The sequence below is a fragment of the Molossus molossus genome, unplaced genomic scaffold (assembly GCF_014108415.1).
Source record: "Molossus molossus isolate mMolMol1 unplaced genomic scaffold, mMolMol1.p scaffold_m16_p_1, whole genome shotgun sequence".
Taxonomy (NCBI): domain Eukaryota; kingdom Metazoa; phylum Chordata; class Mammalia; order Chiroptera; family Molossidae; genus Molossus; species Molossus molossus.
In genome coordinates, this window is record NW_023425344.1 from 227,504,626 (window position 1) to 227,525,334 (window position 20,709).

General features: G+C 38.7%; 1 protein-coding gene across 3 annotated transcripts; it reads left to right on the top strand.

The window, feature by feature from the left end:
- Positions 1-24: 24 nt before the first annotated feature.
- Positions 25-19,654, top strand: FCF1 (FCF1 rRNA-processing protein). Of its 3 annotated transcripts, XR_004957314.1 has the most exons (9): positions 25-69; positions 375-442; positions 2,160-2,231; positions 3,517-3,665; positions 9,787-9,859; positions 13,550-13,637; positions 15,727-15,821; positions 16,523-16,684; positions 19,312-19,654. XR_004957314.1 is itself a non-coding variant. In XM_036246362.1 (8 exons), exons 1-8 carry the CDS (start codon positions 67-69, stop codon positions 16,569-16,571), a joined length of 597 nt encoding a protein of 198 aa, XP_036102255.1. In that variant the 5' UTR covers positions 25-66; the 3' UTR covers positions 16,572-16,734. The 3 variants fall into 3 exon arrangements, 2 of the variants coding, with proteins under 2 accessions (XP_036102255.1, XP_036102264.1); XM_036246362.1 differs by lacking the exon at positions 19,312-19,654 and having other exon boundaries at positions 16,523-16,734; XM_036246371.1 differs by lacking the exons at positions 25-69; positions 19,312-19,654 and having other exon boundaries at positions 371-442; positions 16,523-16,636.
- Positions 19,655-20,709: the final 1,055 nt, after the last annotated feature.

The following is a 20,709-nucleotide window of genomic DNA, read 5'->3' on the forward strand; positions in this document are numbered from 1 at the left end:
TATATGGCTGACGTAAAAGTGTCGCGCCAGTGGTGATTCCGAAAGAAACTTGAGTGCGGCGTGGACATGGTGAGAGAGGAGGGTTGAGAAGGGACACTGTCAGACCACCTTTGAGCGAAGATTCAGAGTCAGACCCTGGCCAAACTTCCTCCACATTCCCCTTGCTTATTTTCATTCTAATCTTAGCTCTTATACCGCTCCGAGCGGTGCCTGTTATGCTCTAGCGAGTAGGGAGAGGGCCGGGTTGGGGCAGAGAGGATCGGAGGAGTTGGGTTTTGAGGGAAGAAGGGAAGAGAATCAACAATAAAAAAGAAGGAACTCAAGAACATGCCATGTATTTCCGACTCTTTTAACTGTAAAATTTCTATTTCAAGGGGAAACAAAAGAAAACAAGGAAGTATGCGACCATGAAGCGAATGCTTAGTCTCAGAGATCAGAGGCTGTGAGTGTCTGGAGTCAACTGGGTTCATAGATATAGGAGTCACAAGGGATAAGTAGCTAAAACTTTTGTTGTTATTTTTGTGTTCACTTTTAACATTGTGTCTAGAATTTATAAAGCATAAATTGTACGACAAACATTGTATGTGTACCTATTACACTAGTTAGTAGTCAAGTGTGTAACAGCCACATAGCTGCTGAACGTGTACACTGGTGAATGGGATGGGAATTAACCGTCTAAGTGTTCTGCTTTGTTCCACCATTTTTATATACTTTAGCTGCCATATCACATTTAAGCCTCCTAACAGTTCTGTGAAGTGTGTAGGATTATCTTTATATTCTTGTCATTAGACTACTACATTGCACAGGGAAAATATAATTGTTGAAGGAAGGTGAGGTCAGAGATCATGTCTGTCTTGTGTCTTCCAGCACCTGGCACTCAAATTTTTTTTTTAATCCTCACCTGAGGACATTTTTTTCATTTATTTTCAGATAGAGCGGGAGGGAGAGAGGGAGGAACAGAGAGAGAAACATCAACGTGAGAGAGACACATCCAGTGGTTGCCACCCACACGGCCCCAATCAGGGCCAGGGACAAACTGCAACTGAGGTACGTGCTCTTAGTGGGAACCGAACCCGGGACTCTCTGGTCTACAGGCCCGCACTCTAATCGTTGAGCCAAACTGGCCATGGCAACACTCAAATATTTTTGAAAGAATGGGAAACACCTAGATGGCTCCATTTTATAAATCTCATAAGAATTCAGATGACTGTGGAAGAAGCGAGTGGAATGACATTATTCCCTATTATAAAGAGAACGTAAAGCCCTGGCCGGTTTGGCTCAGCAGTTAGAGCATCGGCCTGCGGTCCAGAGAGACCCGGGTTCCGTTACCGCTAAGGGAACATACCTTGGTTGCAGTTTGTCCCTGGCCCTGGTCGGTCATGCGGGTGGCAGCCACTCGATGTGTTCCTTTCACATCGATGTTTCTCTCTCTCTCTCTCTCCTTCCCACTCTACCTGAACAAAAAATGGAAAAAATGTCCTCGGGTGAGGATAAAAAAAGAGAGAGAGAACGTAAAAAGCTTTGCTGCTTCAGTGAAGAATGGACACAATTATTAAATAAAGGCTGGTCTCCATTGTGTTTAAGAGCCTTAATACAAAGGAATAGTTGTTAGAGCCTTCACAGTTTTTAAATAGTATTTCCAGCCTTTAGTATGTATTTATTATGTAATTTTTAGAAAATCTGCTCAGTAATGATATTTCATTTCTAGTTAAAGGTAACATTTTATATATGTATTGTTACATTTTAGCCCTTTATGAAAGGTATATGGGGGTTCCTCCTCTCTCCCTGCTTCTGAAGCATCTGAGTCCTCACAAGATAAAGGACAGCCTTTTTACTCACTGCTTGGATGTGGATTATGATCCTTGATAAAAGCTTCTAAGAAAGAAATGGTAGTATAATCAACATGTATTTATCCGTTAACAATTTTTATGAGTTATTGGCTAGGGATTTTAAAATTATATTAATTTTGGGCTACTTCCCACACAGTTGTTTGTGCTAAAAATATGTATATATTAATGTAAAAAAATGTATGTTTATATTAGTGTAAAGAAGTCACAAAGTATGATTTTCTCTGAAGACAAAGAGAAACTTTAGATTTTGAATGAGATTATGACTGCTATTGTTTTTTCTTCTCTTCTGCATTTAATTTTTTCTCCTAGTAAAGAAAAGGATAGACTAAAACCTAAAAAGAAAGAAAAGAAAGATCCCAGTGCACTCAAAGAAAGAGAAGTGTGAGTAATCAACATTTTCAAGTTTTCCTTTAAAACATCCCAAAACAATAGACCCCTTAGAAATCCAAGCTTTCCTGAACTGATTTGCTCAGTCATTTCAAATTCCAGCGCAACTATGCAAATGAAAGTGATACTGATGAGCATATACCAGCTCCAGTGGTTCTAAGGTTTTTGGATTTTATGTTGCAGTAAAATTTTTCCTAAAACTCTGAGGATTAAATCTAGTATCATTAATTGTTTTCTTTGACAAGAATATGTCAAAAGTAATAATTGCTGCCCAGCAGTGTGGCTCAGTGGTTGTGCATTAACCCATGCACCAAGAGGTCGCCAGTTCGATTCCTGGTCAAGGCACATACCCAGGTTGTGGGCCAAGCCCCAGTGGGGGGCATGCAGGAGACAGCCAGTCGATATTCTCTCTCATCAATGTTTCTATCTCTCTCTCCCTCTCCCTTCCTCTCTCTCTAAAATCAATAAAGAAAAATAAATAATTGCTGTTGTTTAACACACCGGCATTTCATAAAAGAGAGGGTGTATCATCAAAAAAATAGTAAGGCCATATTTTCAGAATAAAGGTTATTCCTTTTAAGTAAATATATTTTTTTTCTTTATTGATTTTTTTTTTTTTTTTCCCTCGCCCGAGGACATTTTTCCATTTTTTGTTCAGATAGAGCAGGAGGGAGAGAGAGGAAGAGAGAGAGAGAGAGAAACATTGATGTGAAGGGACACATCGAGTGGCTGCCACCCGCACGACCAACCAGGGCCGGGGACAAACTGCAACCGAAGTACGTGCCCTTAGTGGGAACCGAACCCGGGTCTCTCTGTACCGCAGGCCGACGCTCCAACCGCTGAGCCAAACCGGCCAGGGCTTCTTTATTGATTTTTGAGAGACAGAGGAAGGGAGAGGGAGAGAGATAGAAACATCAATGAGAGAGAACATCGATTGGCTGCCTCCTACATCCCTCTCCTACTGGGGATTTGCCCCACAACCTGGGCATGTGCACTGACCGGAAATCAAACCAGCAACCTCTTGGTGCATGGGTCGATGCTCAACCACTGAGCCACATCAGCTGGGCAAATACATTTAACTTTATGAAACTGGATCACATTGCTTATTTTTCTCATTTGCCTTAGAGTGGTAATGGGTGAATCATTACAGGATTTATTTCCAAGAAAAAGGAAAAAGGAGCTTAATATATAACAAACTATTCCAAGTAGACACTTGTTTTTGTTGACACCAAAATATCAATGTATGTATTACTTTGTGTTTTGTTTTTTTTTCTTTCAGCCCCCAACACCCCTCCTGCTTATTCTTCCAATATAACACACAGCTGGGCCCACCTTACCACATCCTGGTTGATACCAACTTTATCAACTTTTCCATTAAGGCCAAACTGGACTTAGTGCAGTCAATGATGGACTGTCTCTATGCCAAGTGTGAGTATCATACTTTTACATTTCTGTGACATTTATACAGAATAATCATATCCAAGTACGTGAAAAGAGGGGAATAGAGTTCTAGGTAACTTAATTGCTGGGCATTTATACCATAACAGTGATCATTTTCAATGAATTGAAATATAATGACTGGAAATAATTAAACTCTCACAACTCAGAAAACAGTGTGCTCGGATCATTATAGACAATAATTTTGAACGTTGGAGGGAAATATTCTGTTCCTAAGTCTGAATTTTACAATTCTGAATAAATGAGCCCTGGCCAGTGTGGCTCAGTTGGTTAGAGCTTTGTCCTGTACACCAAAAGTGGTGGGTTGATTTCTCAGTCAGGGCACATATCCAGTTTGTGGGTTTGATCCCCAGTCGGCACATATGGGAGCAGCCAATCGCTGTTTCTGTCTCACATCAATATTTCTCTCTCTTTCTCTTCCTTCCTCTCTCTAAAATTAATAATAAAAAAATAAATAAATAAAATTCTGGATAAGTGAAAATGTATTCTATTTCTCAGTATATATTCTTTTACATTGAGGAGGATATCTCATTGTACTTCAATCTACTCCACTGTAGAACAGCTAAATAAGACATATTGTCATTTACAATCACAGAACCAGAAGTGATGATGGTCACCAATTCCTAGTATATTCAGTTTGGTATTTATTTGTACCACAAAGGATCTGGGGTAGTTTATTTACTTATATCTAGCTATGCAGTTTACCATTGATAGATTTCCCTTGTGTTTTTAGATGTCCCCGCCTTCAGATGATCTTCCCTCACTATCATGAATAGGAAAAAGATAATTTAGGCCATTTACAAGAGAATAACTTTCTAATAGTGAGATCTGTTTCATTTTGTAGTGAATTTACATTCATAATATTTTCCAGTCATCTAGTTAAATGTATAAGTGAAGTGCGGCCGGTGCGGCTCAGTGGTTGAGTGTCAACCATGCCCCAAGAAGTTGCTGATTGGATTCCCAGTTAGGACACATGCTCAGGTTGTGGGCCCAATCCCCAGAGTGGGGCATGCAGAGGCAGCAATCGATGTTTTCTCTCATTGACGTTTCTCTCTCTCTCTCCCCCTCTCCCTTTCTCTCTTTAAAAAACTAATAAAGAAAAAAAAAATTAAATGTACAAGTGAAAATTATACTTTTTCATAAAGAATAAATTATTTGCTCAGCCGGTATGGCTCAGTGGTTGAGCATCGACCCGCTCACCAAGAGGTCACCGGTTCAATTCTCAGTCAGGGCACATGCCCATGTTGTCAGCCTGATCCCCAGTGGGGGCATGTAGGAGGCAGCCAATCAAAGATCTCTCTCATCGATGTTTCTATCTCTCCCTCTCCCTTCCTCTCTCTATAAAATCAATAAAGAAAAAATAAATTTAATAAAAGAATAAATCATTGGAATCAAAGGAAAACATTTGCACCTCCTTCTATAATATTTAAAAGATACAGCCCTGGCCGGTTTTGCTCAGTGGTTAGAGCGTCAGCCTGCGGTCCACAGAGATCCGGGTTTGGTTCCCGCTAGAGGCATGTGCCTCAATTGTGGTTTGTCCCCGGCCCTGGTTGGGTCGTGCAGGTTGCAACCACTCAATGTGTCCCTTTCACGTCGATGTTTCTCTCTCTTTCTCTCTCTCTTCCTCTCTCTCCCTCCCACTCTATCTGAACAAAAAATGAAAAAATGTCTTCGGGTGAGGATAAAAAAAAATAAAGAAATAAATAAAATAAAATAAAAGACTGTAAGGAACAACATTATAGAGTGATAGTAATATAAATGTTGTCTATTGATGTATTAAAGCTAGCAAGATGGTGTAAGAGTGTGATAGATAAGAGAGCTAAATTCATTAAATGCCTAAGATTAATAAATATAAAAAGTGACTGCATAAGTTTATTATATTAACATATGAAGGTAACCACCAAATGAGAAAAACAGCTAATGGAGTAAAATAGTTATCTCTTAAGGCTCAGAATTGATGGGATGGAAAAGTTTTAGGAAACCATTATTTGTTTATATAGGACTTTCTGTATTCTTATTAAAGCTATGTACATGGAACTACTTTACTTTTTAAAAAATTTCTTAGAAATAATAAAGATTAGTTTGAAATTGGGGCACTACCATACCTGTAAGAGTGGACTGGGCAGGCCCTGTATGAGAGAAGACACTGAACTTGGTAGAATTCTTGTATTCCCATGGTGTTTCTTATATTTGTCTTAGCTGCTTCTCCAGCTTTTCAGGAATGCTGTGACCTATTTATAAATGATATGGATTAAGGGTACAAGCATGGCCCCTTGGAGGTGAATTGTGTGCTAACACTATAACTCTACCATTATTTAGATGATGATCATTTAGGATAGCTTTAGCCCTGTAGTTAGGCTTTCTCTATATATGGATACCTTAGTACAGCTATAATGAACGCCTTTTCTAAAAACAAGCTTATTAAGGAAAATACCACTTTGTGTAACATTATACCTCAAACTAAAGGCTGAAGAAACATTTAAGAATGAACTCAGTTACCTAGGAGATTAATTTAACTGTTTCAAACTCTGCTTACTTAATTTTCTTCATTTGCCTTTATACTTAAAGGAAGGTCTTTGTCTTCTTGCCTTGAAGATGCCCCTTTGAGCTCCTAGAATATTCCATTTCCATCTGAAATTCCAAGAAGGAAGAATAGTTAGCTTCCCATCAGCTTTCTTTTCTGCCTGTGAGTCCTCTTCCCTATTACTTTCCATTTCTTTATAGTGATCTTCCTGAGCCTACTTCCCTGCTTCAGATGCAAGCCCTTTACTTGTTTCACTTGGCTCTGAAATTGATCCTCCTAAGGTAAATATTGCCCTCTGATTCCATGATGATCTGATCTTACTGACTTCATACCTCTATATTACAACTGCTTTTTCTTCTGGGCATTACATTTTAGTTTAAAATTTATTAACTTTGTCTGCTTTCAAAAGTATTAATGTACTTGAAAAAATATATAGAATTAAAAAAAAGAAAGTTTCCTGTAACGCCTTACCTCAGAGAGGGGCAGTTTTAAAAATTCATGTATAATCTCTGTAGGGTAGAGGTTAGTTTTCTTTCTTCTATTAATAAAAATGGATCATATATTATTTACTATATATGTTTGTGCTTTTTTTTTTTAACTTTTGAGCTATAATTCACATACCATACAATAAAGCCACTTAAAGTATACAATTCAATGGCTTTAAGTGTACTCAGTCCATTTTAAAACATCTTCATGTCCGGCCAGTGTATCTCAGTGGTTGAGTGTCGACCCATGCACCAAGAGGTCGCCGGTTCGATTCCTAGTCAGGACACATGCCCAAGTTGTGGGCCTGATTCCCGGTGAGGGGCATGCAGGAGGCGGCCAATCGATGTTCTCTCTCATCGATGTTTCTATCTCTTTCTCCCTGTTAGTTTCTCTCTAAAAATCAATAAAGGAAAAAAATTTTTTTTTAAATACCTTCATTACTGCCCTGGTCGGTATGGCTCAGTTTATTGGGTGTTGTCCTTGCACTATAGGGTTGCCAGTTTGATTCTGGTCAGGGCACCTGCCCCAGTTTCTGGCTCAATCCAGCGGGGAGGCAGCAGATCGATGTTTGGCTCTCATACAAATAATTTTCTCTCTCTCTCTCCCTCCCTCTCTAAAAAATCTATTAAAAAACACAACACGGCCCTGGCTGGTTTGACTCAGCGGTTAGAGCTTTGGCCCGTGGACCAATGAGTCGCGGGTTAGATTCTGGTCAAGAGCACATACCTCAGTTGCAATTTGTCCCCAGCCCTGGTTGGGGTTGTGCAGGAGGCAGCCACTTGATGTGTCCCTTTCACATCGATGTCTCTCTCTCTCTCTTCCTCTTCCTCGCACTCTAAACAAAAATGGAAAGATGTCCTCGAGTGAGGATTAAAACAAAAACACACAATCTGTTCATTACTAACAACAACAAAACCTGTGAATCCCTTAGCCATCATCCCCCAACTATTCTCTTTCTCTCCTACCCTAGGTAACTGCAAATTGGCTTTCTGTCTCTATAGATTTGCCTATTCTGGACATTTCATTAAAATGGGATCATAAGCCCTGGCTAGTTTGGCTGAATGGTTAGAGCATCATCCTGCAGACCAAAGAGTCATGGGTTCGGGTCCCAGTCAAGGGCACGAACCTGGATTAGAGGTTCAATCCCTGGCCCTGGTCAGGGTCATGCAGGAGGCAATTAGTCAATGTGTCTCTCTTGCATCGATGTTTCTGTCCTCTTTCTCTCCCTCCCTTCCACTCTATCAATAATCAATGGAAAAATATCTTTGGGTGAAGATTAAAAAATAAATAAATAAAATAAAATGGGATCATAAAATATTTGGTCCTCTTTCATTTAGCATAACATTTTCAATAGTCATCTATATTATTAAAGCATGTATTGGTATATTTCTTTTTATTACCAAGTAATATTCTATTGTGTGGATAGATCACATTTTATTTACCCGTTTCTCCTTGCCTTTTTTTCTTTAATTTTTTTGTCTTTTATTGATTTTAGAGAGAGAGGAAGGGAGAGAGAGAGAGAGAGAGAAACATTGATGAGAGAGAACATCGATTGGCCACCTCCTGCATACCCCCCACTGGGGATCAGACCCACAACCTGGGCATGTGCCCTGGTTGGGAATCAAACTGGCGACCTCTTGGTACATGGGTCAACGCTCAACCACTGAGCTATGCCGGCCAGGCACTCCTTGCCTTTTATATTGAAAACATATATCATGAATGTTTTTCTGTTAGTATCTTCTAGTTTTTACTCTGTTATAAACAAGGCTGTAGTGAAGAGCTTTGTGAATATGTCTGGGTTAAAGTGAAATATTTCTTTAAGGTACATTTTTTAGAACTATATTATAATATCAAGGGGTATGCATATATTTTTTTAATTCTAATAGGTATTGCAAAATTGCCCTCAAATAATTACATGAGTTTATATACCTACTCACTTTGTGTGAAAATACCTGTTCCTCAATATTAGGTATTTTCATCTGTTTAATCTTTGCCACTCTAACAGATAGAAAATAAAATTGTTTTAATTTATAGCTCCTTATAATGTAATTGAGCATCTTTATGCTCACTGGCCATTTGTATGTCTTCTTCTATGAAATGAAACATGACATAGTTAAGAACCCAGTCTGGCCCGGCTGGCGTGGCTCAGTTGTTGAGTGTCGACCCACGCACCAAGGAGTCGTTGGTTCGATTATCAGTCAGGGTACATGCCCGGGTTGTGGGCTTGACCCCCAGCATGGGGTGTGCAGGAGGCAGCCAATCAATGTTGATGTTTCTTTCTCATCCATGTTTCTATCTCTCCCTCTCCCTTCCTCTCTCTCTAAAAATATCAATAAAAACAAACAATAAAACATATTTTTAAAAAAGAGCCCAGTCTGTATCCACAGTCTCAGTTCAAATCTCACCTTCACCATCTGCTATCTAGTTATTTCTTTGTGCCTCAGGTTTCTCACCTATAAAATGGAGACAAAAGCCAGAGTCATTTAAGAATATCCTTGATAGGAATTGTTCAGAAGATTAAATGAGATAATCCTTGTAAAGTGCTTAGCACAGTGTCTAGAAAATAGCACATAACTCTAAGCTATTATTATAAGCTCTTTGTAAATTAAGGAAATTAGCCCTTTGAGAAATGTGTAGAAATATATTTCCCAGTTTTATTTTAATTTTACTTTCATGTGTCTTTTTGTTTTATAGAAGTTTTATGTTTTTTATGTGATCATGTTTACATTTTCTGGTTAATTTTATGGTTTCTTTTGGTTCACATTAAATTATTTTTTATCTAGAATTTATTTTAATATATAAAGAATGACAAGGATCCAGCTTAAGTTTTTTTTCCAGATATGTTTATGACAAATACTTTATGGAATATGGTATGGGGTTGGAATAGATCACTAGTTTCTTTATAAATATGGATTTTATTTTCCTCTAGTTCTTATTGTTCTCTAGTGTGCTTATTTTGCTTCATTCCAGAAGTCTCATTGGTCTTTTTAAAATTCTCAACAGGATATAATTCAGAGAGAGTAAAGTCAGTTTATTCACAAGTTCTGTTTCTAATATGTTTGGGTTTTTTTTTCCTGGCAGGTATCCCTTGTATAACTGATTGTGTAATGGCTGAAATAGAAAAATTGGGGCAGAAGTATAGAGTGGCTCTAAGGTAGGAAGAAGCTGGTTGGTCTAGATTTATTCGTTTTAGATTGGTATACTGAAGATTCTTTTGACCTTCATCCATCTGTTTGCTGTCCAAAGATTTCTTGGCTGATTAGATTAAATAAAAATGTAAAACTAGTTAACTATGATCAAGAACACAGACATTTGAAGGCTAGAGATTTTTAAGCTGCAGCCTTTTTTTAAATAATTAAATTTATTGGGGTAACATTTGTTATAACATTATATAAGTGTCAGATGTACAACTTTATTATTTTTTTCTTTATTGATTTTTTTTTTTCTCTTAGAGAGAGAGAGAGAGAAAGGGAGAGGGAGAGAGAAACATCTGTGAGAGAAAACATTGATTGTCCGCCTCCTGCATGCTCCCCACTGGGGATTTGGCCCACAACCTGGGCATGTGCCCTTGCCCTGACCGGGAATCAGACTGGCGACCTCTTGGTGCATGGGTCGATGCTCAACCACTGAGCCACACCAGCTGGGCCTCAGGTGTACAACTTTATAATGCAACATCTGTATATTCCATTGTGTGTCTACCACCCAAAGTCTACACTCCTTCCATTGCCATATATTTGACCTCCTTTTCCTTCTTTATCCTCCTCCCAACCCTCTTCTCTTCTGGTAATCACCATACTGTTGTCTGTGTCTGTTTTGTTTATTGCTTTTTTTATATCCCAAGTATAAGTGAAATCATATGGTTTTTGTTTTTTTCTGTCTTATTTTGCTTAGCATGATACTCTCAGGATCTATTCATGTTGTTCCAAACGGCAATATTTCACCATTTTTATAGCTGAGTATTCCATTATATGTACCATATCTTCTTTACCCAATCATCAGTCTAAGGACACTTAGATTGCTTCTATGTCTTGGCTACTGTGACCTAAGTTACTTAGTCATATTGGTTTTATGGGCCTCCTTTCAAGTGCCTCTAGATTTTCAATTGGAAAATATCTTTCTATTAGTTTATCTAGACATCTCCTTCAGAATCTCACAGTGAAAGAATTCACATTCTAGCCCTGGCCGGTTTGGCTCGGCGATTAGAGTGTTGGCCCATGATCCAGAGAGACCCAGGTTCAGTTCCTGCTAAGGGCACATACCTTGGTTGCAGTTTGTCCCTGGCCCCAGTTGGGGTTGTGTTGGTGACAGCCAGTCGATGTTTCTCTCTCGCATCAATGTTTCTCTCTCTTCCTCCCTCTCTCCCTCTCACTCTATCTGAAGATGAATGCAAAAATGTCCTCGGGTGAGGATAAGAAGAAAAAAAAGAATTCACATTCTAGCCCAGCCTGTTGGCCCAGTGGGTTGAGCGTTGTCCCATGGACTAAGAGGTACCCATTCAATTCCTGGTCAGAGCACATGCCCAGGTTGTGGGCTCAATTCCCAGTGTGGGGCATGCAGGAGGCAGCCAGTTGATGTTTTTCTTTCATCAGTGTTTCTCTCTCCCCCCCATCTCCCTTCTCTATCTAAAAAAATCAATAAAAAAATATATTTTTTTAAATTCACTTTCTAAGTTTTGAGTTTACTCTAGAAAGTACCCTTAAATTTAGAGTAGCAGTTCCCAAAATATAATCATGAACCTCTAGGAGTCCCAGAGACCTTTACAGGGAATTTGCAAAACTGTTTTCATAATAATACCAAGACATTGCCTTTGTCACAGTGCTGACATTTGTACTAATGGCAGAAATGCTGGTTTGGTGCTTTAGTACAAATCAAGGCAATGGGCCCAAATAATGCTATTTGTTTGTTTGTTTTTTAACCCACTGGCAGCTAAAAAACAAACCAAAAAAACCCAGAGTCATTTAAGAATGTCCTTGATGAAACAATAAAATTTGTTAACTTTATTTAACTCTCCACCCTGGAGTACACATTTGTGTTCCTTGTGATAATGTGAAGAATACACATAAAGCACTTCAGCTGATACCAAAGGATGAAGGTTATCTCAATGAAAAGCTTTGGTGTGCTTGTTTGAGTTGTGGGCTGGACCAGTTGCTTTTTCATGTAATATAATTTTTATGTAAAGAACAACTGACAAACACTGATTTTGTTCAGACTTTGCTATATAGCAAATATTTTCTCAAAAATGCAATGAGCCTGTCTCTTTAAGAGAAACAACTTACTATATTAGTTACCAGTGATAAAACTTGAGCTTTTAAATAGGTTTTAAAAATATATAAAAACTACAAATCTATCAGACAAAGGCAAAATTCTTAAATTCGCAATGAAATATCATTTTATACCCAGCAGATTGGCAAGAATTAAAGTTTGCTTGACAGTGAGAAGAATAGTTGAGAATGTGGAACAATGGGAATTCTAGAGAAAGAGATTTGTGTTTTCTTTTTTAATCCTCACCTGAGGATATTTTTCCATATATCTTCAGATAGAGTGGGAGGGAGAGAGAGGGAGAGGGAGAGAGAGAAACATCAATGTGAGAGAGACACATCAATTAGTTGCCTCCTGCATGACCCCGACCAGGGCCAGGGACCAAACTGCAACTGAAGTGCATGCCCTTGACCAGAATTGAACCCTCAACTTTGGTCCGCAGGTCAAGGCTCTAACCGCTGAGGAAACCAGCCAGGGCAGTTTGTGTTCTTTTCTTTTTTTTTGTTTTTAATCCTCACCTGAGGACATTTTTACATTTATCTTCAGATAGAGGGGGAGGGAGAAAGAGAGAAAAACGTTGATGTGAGAGAGACACATTGAGTGGTTGCCACCCACACAACCCAAACCAGGCTGGGGACAAACTGCAACCAAGGTACATGCCGTTAGTGGGAACCAAACCCAGGTCTCTCTGGTCCACAAGTCGATGCTCTAACCGCTGAGCCAAACCAGCCAGGGCAGTTTTCTTAATTGAATGATAGATAGTTCAGTGACCTGTTTTATTTATTAAACAGATTATTATGTCTTTCAACATTGATACATACAACTCTACCTCATTTTTTAAAAAATAGGATAGAGGCACCAAAATGTGTTTAATTTTCTCCTTGTTGATTTATTCAGATTGTCTTCAGTTTTTTACTGTTATAAACTGCTGCAGTTGCCATCTTTGTGCCTACATTCTTATATATTTATATAAGACAACTTCCTAAAAATAAATTGGTTGGGTTAAAATTGATTTGGTGTTGAATCCTGGCTTTCCCACCTGGGTTACTTTAAGCAAATTAATTAATCTCTGAATCTGCTACCTCATCTGAATAGTGAAATTAATAATTCAGAGTTTTATGAAGATTACATGACCTAAGACACACCAGCTGTTAGATAGTTTTAATTCCCTTTTCTTTTTTTTAAGTATTTAATGTTTGCCCTCTTTTTATTTTTATTTATTTTTTTATTTATTTTCCTTTTTATTGATGTTAGAAAGAGAGGAAGGGAGAGGGAGAGAGAGCTAGAAACATCAATGAGAGAGAACATCAACTGGCTGCCTCCTGCATGCCCCCTACTGGGGATCGAGCCCATAACCTGGGCATGTGTCCTGACCAGGAAGCGAACCGGTGACGCTCAGCCACTGAGCCACACCGGCCGGACTAATTCTCTTTTCTATAAATAGTCTTTCAAGTTAAAAGGTAAGCTTCATGAGGAGAGGGATGCCTTAAAATCTACACAGAGATGATGTTATTATTTTACTGAGACTCAGAAAGTTATCCAATTGCCAGAATGTTTTCCTTAATCCACTTTTGTAACCCTATAGGATCGCCAAGGATCCAAGATTTGAACGATTACCATGCACACACAAAGGAACCTATGCAGATGACTGCTTAGTACAGAGAGTAACTCAGGTATCATCAATTTTTTAATGTTTACTTTGTGCTTTTTTTTTTTTTAATCCTCACCCGATGACATTTTTCCTTTTTTTTTTTTTTTTTTAAATCCTCACCCGAGGACATTTTTCCATTTTTTTTTTTTGTTCAGGTAGAGTGGGAGGGAGAGAGAGGACCAGAGAGAGAGCGAGAGAGAGAGAGACATCGATGTGAAAGGGACACATCGAGTGGCTGCCACCCGCACGAGTGACCAGAGCCAGGGACAAACTGCAACCGAGGTATGCGCCCTTAGCGGGAACCGAACCTGGCTCTCTCAGAACCGCAGGCCGACGCTTTAACCGCTGAGCCAAACCGGCCAGGGCCATTTTTCCATTTTTTTGTTCAGATAGAGTGGGAGGGAGAGAGAGAGAGAGAGAGAGAGAAACATCGACGTGAAAGGGACACATTGAGTGGTTGCCTCCCGTACGACCCAACCAGGGCCGGGGACAAACTGCAACCGAGGTACATGCCCTTAGTGAGAACTGAACCCGAGTCTCTCTGGACCACAGGCTGATGCTCTAACCGCAGAGCCAGAAAAGTACTAGGAATATAAATGGCAAATATATATATATAGATAGATAGATAAATATAGATATAGATATAGATATATAGAATCCCTTCATAGGAAGCATAGGTGTCCTCATTTACTTGAGAAAGTGGATTGGAAATGTATACTTTAACCACAATGGAAAGATCATGGGCTTGGGGAGGAGATATGGGTTTCAAATATTAGCACCTACCTTTATTAGTTGTGTGATTTACTGATTATGTCATAAATCTCTATAAAATGGTTCAAGTAAATGAGTATAGGTAATACAGTTGAACTTTGAACAACGCCAGGGTTAGGGGTTCTGACCCCCCTGTGCATCGAAAATCTGTGTTATTATATAACTTTCTATTCCCAGAAATTTAAGTTGTTCCTTGTTATCCATGGGGGATTGGTTCCAGAACCCCTTGTGAATACCAAAATCTGCAGATGCTCAAGTCCTCTATATAAAGTGGTGTGGATCAATGCATACAGTCTGCCCTTCACATCTGTGACTCCCAACCACAGAACAAAAACAGTACAGGTATTTGTTGGAAAATAATCCACTTACAAGTGGACCCAATCAGTTGAAACCTGTGTTGTTCAAGAGTCAACTTATATCAGATTTCACCTCTCTATGAATGTAAAATAAGGTTCCATTTCCATTTACTCTCCATGAAGGAATTTTGTTCCTCCCTACCATGCCTAACACAGAAGTATTTCTCAGTTACATCTAAGTTTCCCAGGGTGCTATCTCACAAGGATCCTGGAGTCAGTGGGGTTTTTTATTTCTTAGCAAGCACCACAAGAACTTCTGCTACTGATTGCTCTTAGAAGAGCCTCTCCACGCTGAGGATAATCATCTTCATTGGGTGACCACATTGTCAGCCCTTTAGCCACTCCAGTCCATGGGCGTGGCCGGCATTTCCCTTAATTTCCCACAGCACAGCTGACATCAGGCTATAACTGTAAAACTCAGTGGGAGTTTTGGGTATGATGGAAGTAAAGTACAACACAAATTAGCTCCCAGCTGGCAGCTTCGTGGTACTGCTTTCAGAGTTGCTAGGCTCAAATTTGTCCTGGAGATCCTATTCTGCCTTCTTGGCCTAGAAGGTAGCCATCCTCCACCTCTAGAAGGCCCCAGAGTAGGCCTCACTATCTTGGGAAAGGCAAAAACTACCCTCCAATCCAAGGTACTTACTTTGCCTTTGCATAGAGGACCTCTGGGCATTTTCCCAAAATCAAGAAATTGTCTACCCCAGATGTGAAAGTTCCTTCCACTTATGAGACAAAAAATGGTTTGCAGCTTTTAGCTCTTCTATCTTCTCCACCTCAAAATTCTTACAGCTACATTCAGCTGAGGCAACTTATTAATGTTTTATAAATATGAATTCCTAGATTATAGTATCTACTCAACAAATTGTTATAACATTTTCTTTGCTATGTACTGTGAAAATAAATTAATTCTTCAAACTCTCCAGTGATTATGCCTTTATAATATCACTGAGTAGACTCAATAAACTCTATGTGCATCTCTTATAGCACAAGTGTTACATTGTGGCCACAGTTGACCGGGACCTTAAAAGAAGAATCAGGAAGATCCCTGGAGTTCCCATCATGTATATTTCTAACCATAGGTGAGAACTTCTTCTTGGGGAAGTAACTGAAAGTATATAATTGATATCAATTAAAAATGAGGTCAGCCTGTAGAAGAATTTAAAAGATATTGTTGTATCAAATGTTTACATAGTTGTATTTGAAGAAATGAGACAAAATAACATGAACAAGGGCAAAAGATAAAGCTAGGATTTAGGAATGAGGGAGACATTCATATTGTTACAATATGGTTACCAAAGGAAATGAGTGATGTGTTGCTTTAAAGATAAAGCAGTAATTTAAATCAAGCCAGTCATTTTGGCCAGAAATTTTTATTTTGAAAGCCTCATGCATGTGATTAGCACCCCTCTGGGAAACTAAAAGCAAATTTAAACTTTAAAAAAAAAAGGCTGCTCTTTATTCTTCTTGGATGTTTCCGTGTCAGTCCTCAGACTGTTACTGTCCAGCCTTCTGGCCTGGGGAGAACACAATATAGAGGGAATAATATGGGCTAAGGAGTTGGGCTTACCTGGACTCAGTGCCTGGCTCCCCCAGTTGTTAACTTTCCAACTTTGAAGAATAAAGAAAATATGGTCAGTGTTTTGCTTTAAATCACTCATTATGATATCCATTTAAAATGTTCCCACTGAGGGATGAGAGTGTTGTAGTCAGTAAAGGAAGGGTTTTTAGGTGGGTGCAAGACCCACCTTTCTTACCAGTGTTAATTTTTTGTCCTGATCAGGTACAACATTGAGCGGATGCCAGATGATTATGGAGCCCCTCGGTTCTAATACTTAAAGACAAAGTTCCTCTGCTTTCCTTCAACCAGCTTTCTCTGTTGCCAGTTTATTAGACATGGTACAGCCTGAGTCATTGCTCCACTTACCCATTTGCTTTGTTACAAGTTGAGTATGGTTAAACACTTTTTTTTTTTTAATTATCACTCATGGATACTTTCCCATTTATCTTCAGATAGAGTGGGAGGGAGGGAGGGTGGAAGAGAGTGAGAGAGAGAGAGAGAGAGACATCCATCGACATGAGGGACACATTGATTGGTTGCTTCCTGCACGACCCCTACAAGGGTAGGGGACTGAACTGCGACCGAGGTATGTCGCCTTGACCAGAATCAGACATGCAACTCTTCGGTCCGTGAGCCGACACTCCAACTGCTAAGCCAAACCGACCAGGGCTATACTCACTTTTTGATGTTGTTTTGAAAATGATATTTTGTATCATTTAAAAATTTGTTGCATCTTTTTATAAATCAGATGATTGCTCACAATTTTGATGGTTGTTTTATATTATTTACTCAACAAATACTTATTCAAGTTACATTAGATATTTAATAAGATATGGTCCTGCCCTCAAGACACTCATAATATGGTGAGAAAGAAAAACATGTAGGTGAGTAAATACAGTAAAATAATGATGCTAGGCTAAAAGTATGAAGGAGTAGGCACGTAAGAGGACAGAATGATTTTTATCTACTTCGTTGTGATAGGGAAGGAGGAAAGGCTAGAGGTAGTAATGTTACTGCTTTCCCAGTAGATGAGGTAAAGAAAATGAGGCACAGGAAACATGAAAAAAAGCATGGACACAGATATTACATGGAATGAATGTGTTTCACCTGTTCAGACAATTGCCAGAAGATTTTTTATAACTAGAACATAGGGGAAGTTGTCTTTACCCACACAGACTTTAGAGGTACGAGGTGGGAGGGAGGGGCCTTATGTGACTTGCTAAAGGGTTTGGACTTGATCTTGAGGTCAATAGAGAATTATTAAAATTTTAATTAGGGTACATATAACATTATAAGAATATTTTAAGTGATCACAAGGTAGTGTAGGAATAGACAAATGGATCACTGAAACAATAGGAAGTCCATAAACCCATATATATATATATATATATATCTATATATCAGTTTGGTATATTTTAAAGGTTCTATTTCAAGTCTGTAGAAAAAGGAAATTGCATTAGAAGGCCAAATAGTGTGGAGTCATTCTACCAGGGTTAAAATCCCGATTTTACCAGTTAATAGCTATATGAATTGGGCAAACTATATAACCATTGAGTGCCTTCCTTGCAACCTCTTAAAAATGTTTTGAGAAAAACGTTTAATCCTCAAAACAACCTTAATAAGATGGGATTCAATTGAACAGTACCTGGCACAAGTAAGAGTTACTCATTACTGTTAGAAATTATTGTTATAATGTCAAGTTGGCTATTCATTTGAAAAAAAACTTTATAGATTTCTACTTTATGTCCTTCATAAGAATACATTTCAAGTGGGTCAAAAATCTAAATTTTTTTTAAGCTATAGCAGTATTAGGAAAAACGTGAAAAATGTATGTAAGCTTTAGATAGAATTCTCAAAGAAGATGAATATAAAAGCCATAAAAGAAAATATTGATGTGTGAACATATTAAAATTATAGATTTCTGTGCAAAACAATGCCCCCAAATATTAAGACAAGTGACTGACTAGAAGATTTCCCAGTATACATATAACAAGAGAGGAAATGGGAAGTCAAGTAGTGCTGACAAAAGTGCAGATAGGTAGAACCATTTTAGATGGCATTTGGCAGGTTCGAGTAAAATTAAAAGTGCAGATATCCTGTGAGCCTAATTCTAGTTTTTGGTTATTTATAAATATCACACAGGTGATTTTCTTTAAAATACATGATCAGTGTGATATAAATGTATAAAGAAATAGCCACACATGTACAAGGAATTATATAGAAGGATGTCTACTGTACCACTGTTTATAACAAAAATTGAAAAGAATGTAAATTCTCATCACAGGGGTCTTAACTATGTTATGTCTATATTTAAAAGAATAGGGTAGATTTAAAAATGGGCAAAAGACAAGTACAGTTCTCGGAAGAAGAAATGCAAATGGCCAACAAGCACATAAAAAGATGTTTAACATCACTAATCATTAGGGAAATGCAAATCAAAACCACAGTGAGATATCATCACACCCATTAGGATGGCCACTATCAAAAGAACAGAAAATAGCAAGTGTTGGTGAGGATGTGGCCAACATTCTATTGATTGGAGCACTCGTGCTGTTGGTAGGGATGTAAAATGGTATAGCCACTATGAAAAACAGTATGGTGGTTCCTCAAAAAGTCAAAAATAGAATTACCATAATCTGACAATCCCACTTCTGTGTATATATTCAATAGAATTCAAAGCAGGATCTCAAAGAGATATTTGCACACCTATGATTATTGCGGCTTTATTCACAATAACCAAGAGGTGGAAGCAACCCATATATCCATTGACAGCTCAATGGATAAAGAAAATGCAATATATACATGCAATGGGATGTTATTCAGACTTTAAAAAGAAGGAAATTCTGCCGTAGCCAGGTAGCTCAGTTGGTTAGAGTGTCATCCTGATGTGCCAGAATTATGGATTTGGTCCCCAGTCAGGGCATGTACAGGATTCATCCAATGAATGCATGGATGGATGGGTGGAGCAACAAATCAATGTTTCTCTCTCTCTCTCAATTTTTTTTTTAAAGAAGGAAATTTATGCTACAACATGCACAAACTTCAAGGACATTATGCTAAATTAAATAAGCCAGTCATAAAGGACAAATACTGTATAATTCCACTCATGAAGTAGCTAAAATAGAGACTAAGGTAAGCAGGAGCAGAGGAGAAGAGGGAGGGGAATTAGTGTTTAGTGGGTATAGAATTTCAGTTTTGCAAGATGAAAAAATGCAAGAGATTTGTTGTACAACAGTGTAAAAGTACTTCACACTACAACCTGTACCCTTAAAATGATAAAGATGGTAAATTTAATGTGGTGTGCTTTTTACTACAATAAAAATACTTATTACGAGCCCTGGCCAGTTTGGCTCAACGGTCAGAGCATCGGCCTGTGGACCAGAGGGTTGGGTTCTTGCTAAGGGCACATACATTGGTTGCAGTTGTCCCAGGCCCTGGTTGGGTCGTGTGGGTGGCAACCAGTCGATGTCTGTCTCTCATGTTGATGTTTCTCTCTCTCTCTTCCTCCCTCTCTCCCTCCCACTCTATTAAAAAAAAAAAAAAAAAAATTATGAGATCAAAGCAATGTACAGTGAGAAATTAAAGTTGCCTAATTATCAAAGGAAATCACACACCCATTGTGAACTGCTTCTTTGCTGTAGTCCTGTGGGGTCATGGACACAAGGCCTGTTGGCTTTGAGCTGGGTGTTTTGGGAACCCATCCCTGGTGTGAGAGCCTTAAAAGTTGGGACTCTTGACGTGTGGTCTAAACACTTCACCCCTCAGGGAGAGGAGTTTCCTCCCAACTGTATAGTGCTGGGCTGAGGATGAGGTTCGTGGTGAGAGTATATCTTAGCCTTTTCTACCCATTTTGAGGTATTTTCTCATATCACCCATTGTGTAAGAGTCACTCAGTTAGTTTCTGCATTTCTCTCAGATGGAATTGCTCTGTGTTTAGCTATACATTCTGAGTATTTATGGGAGGAGGGACATCCCAGGAACCTCCTATGTCATCATCATGGTCCCTCTCCTTAGGAAATACATGCTAAATGCTTAGGTGTGAAGGGTCACAATATCTTCAAGTAACTGTTCAGTGGTTTGGGAAAGGTAGATGATAGAAGATAGTGAGATAGATAGATAGATAGATAGATAGATAGATAGATAGATAGATGGAAGGGGAGAGTAGAAAAACATTAACAGATGGTGTGGTATGCCTAGAAGATGAAGGATATAGGGGTGTTTATTTACTATTCTCACAACTTTCGTGGGCTTGGCATTTTTCAAAATAAAAAATGTGGTGAAAAATATATGAAACATACAATAGAGAGAAAAGGTAACTGACAGAGTAGCTGTCAAGTGATGGGATCTAGAGCAGAAAGAATAGGATTAACTAGGACAGGAGAAGATCCACTCTGAAACTGCAGGATAGG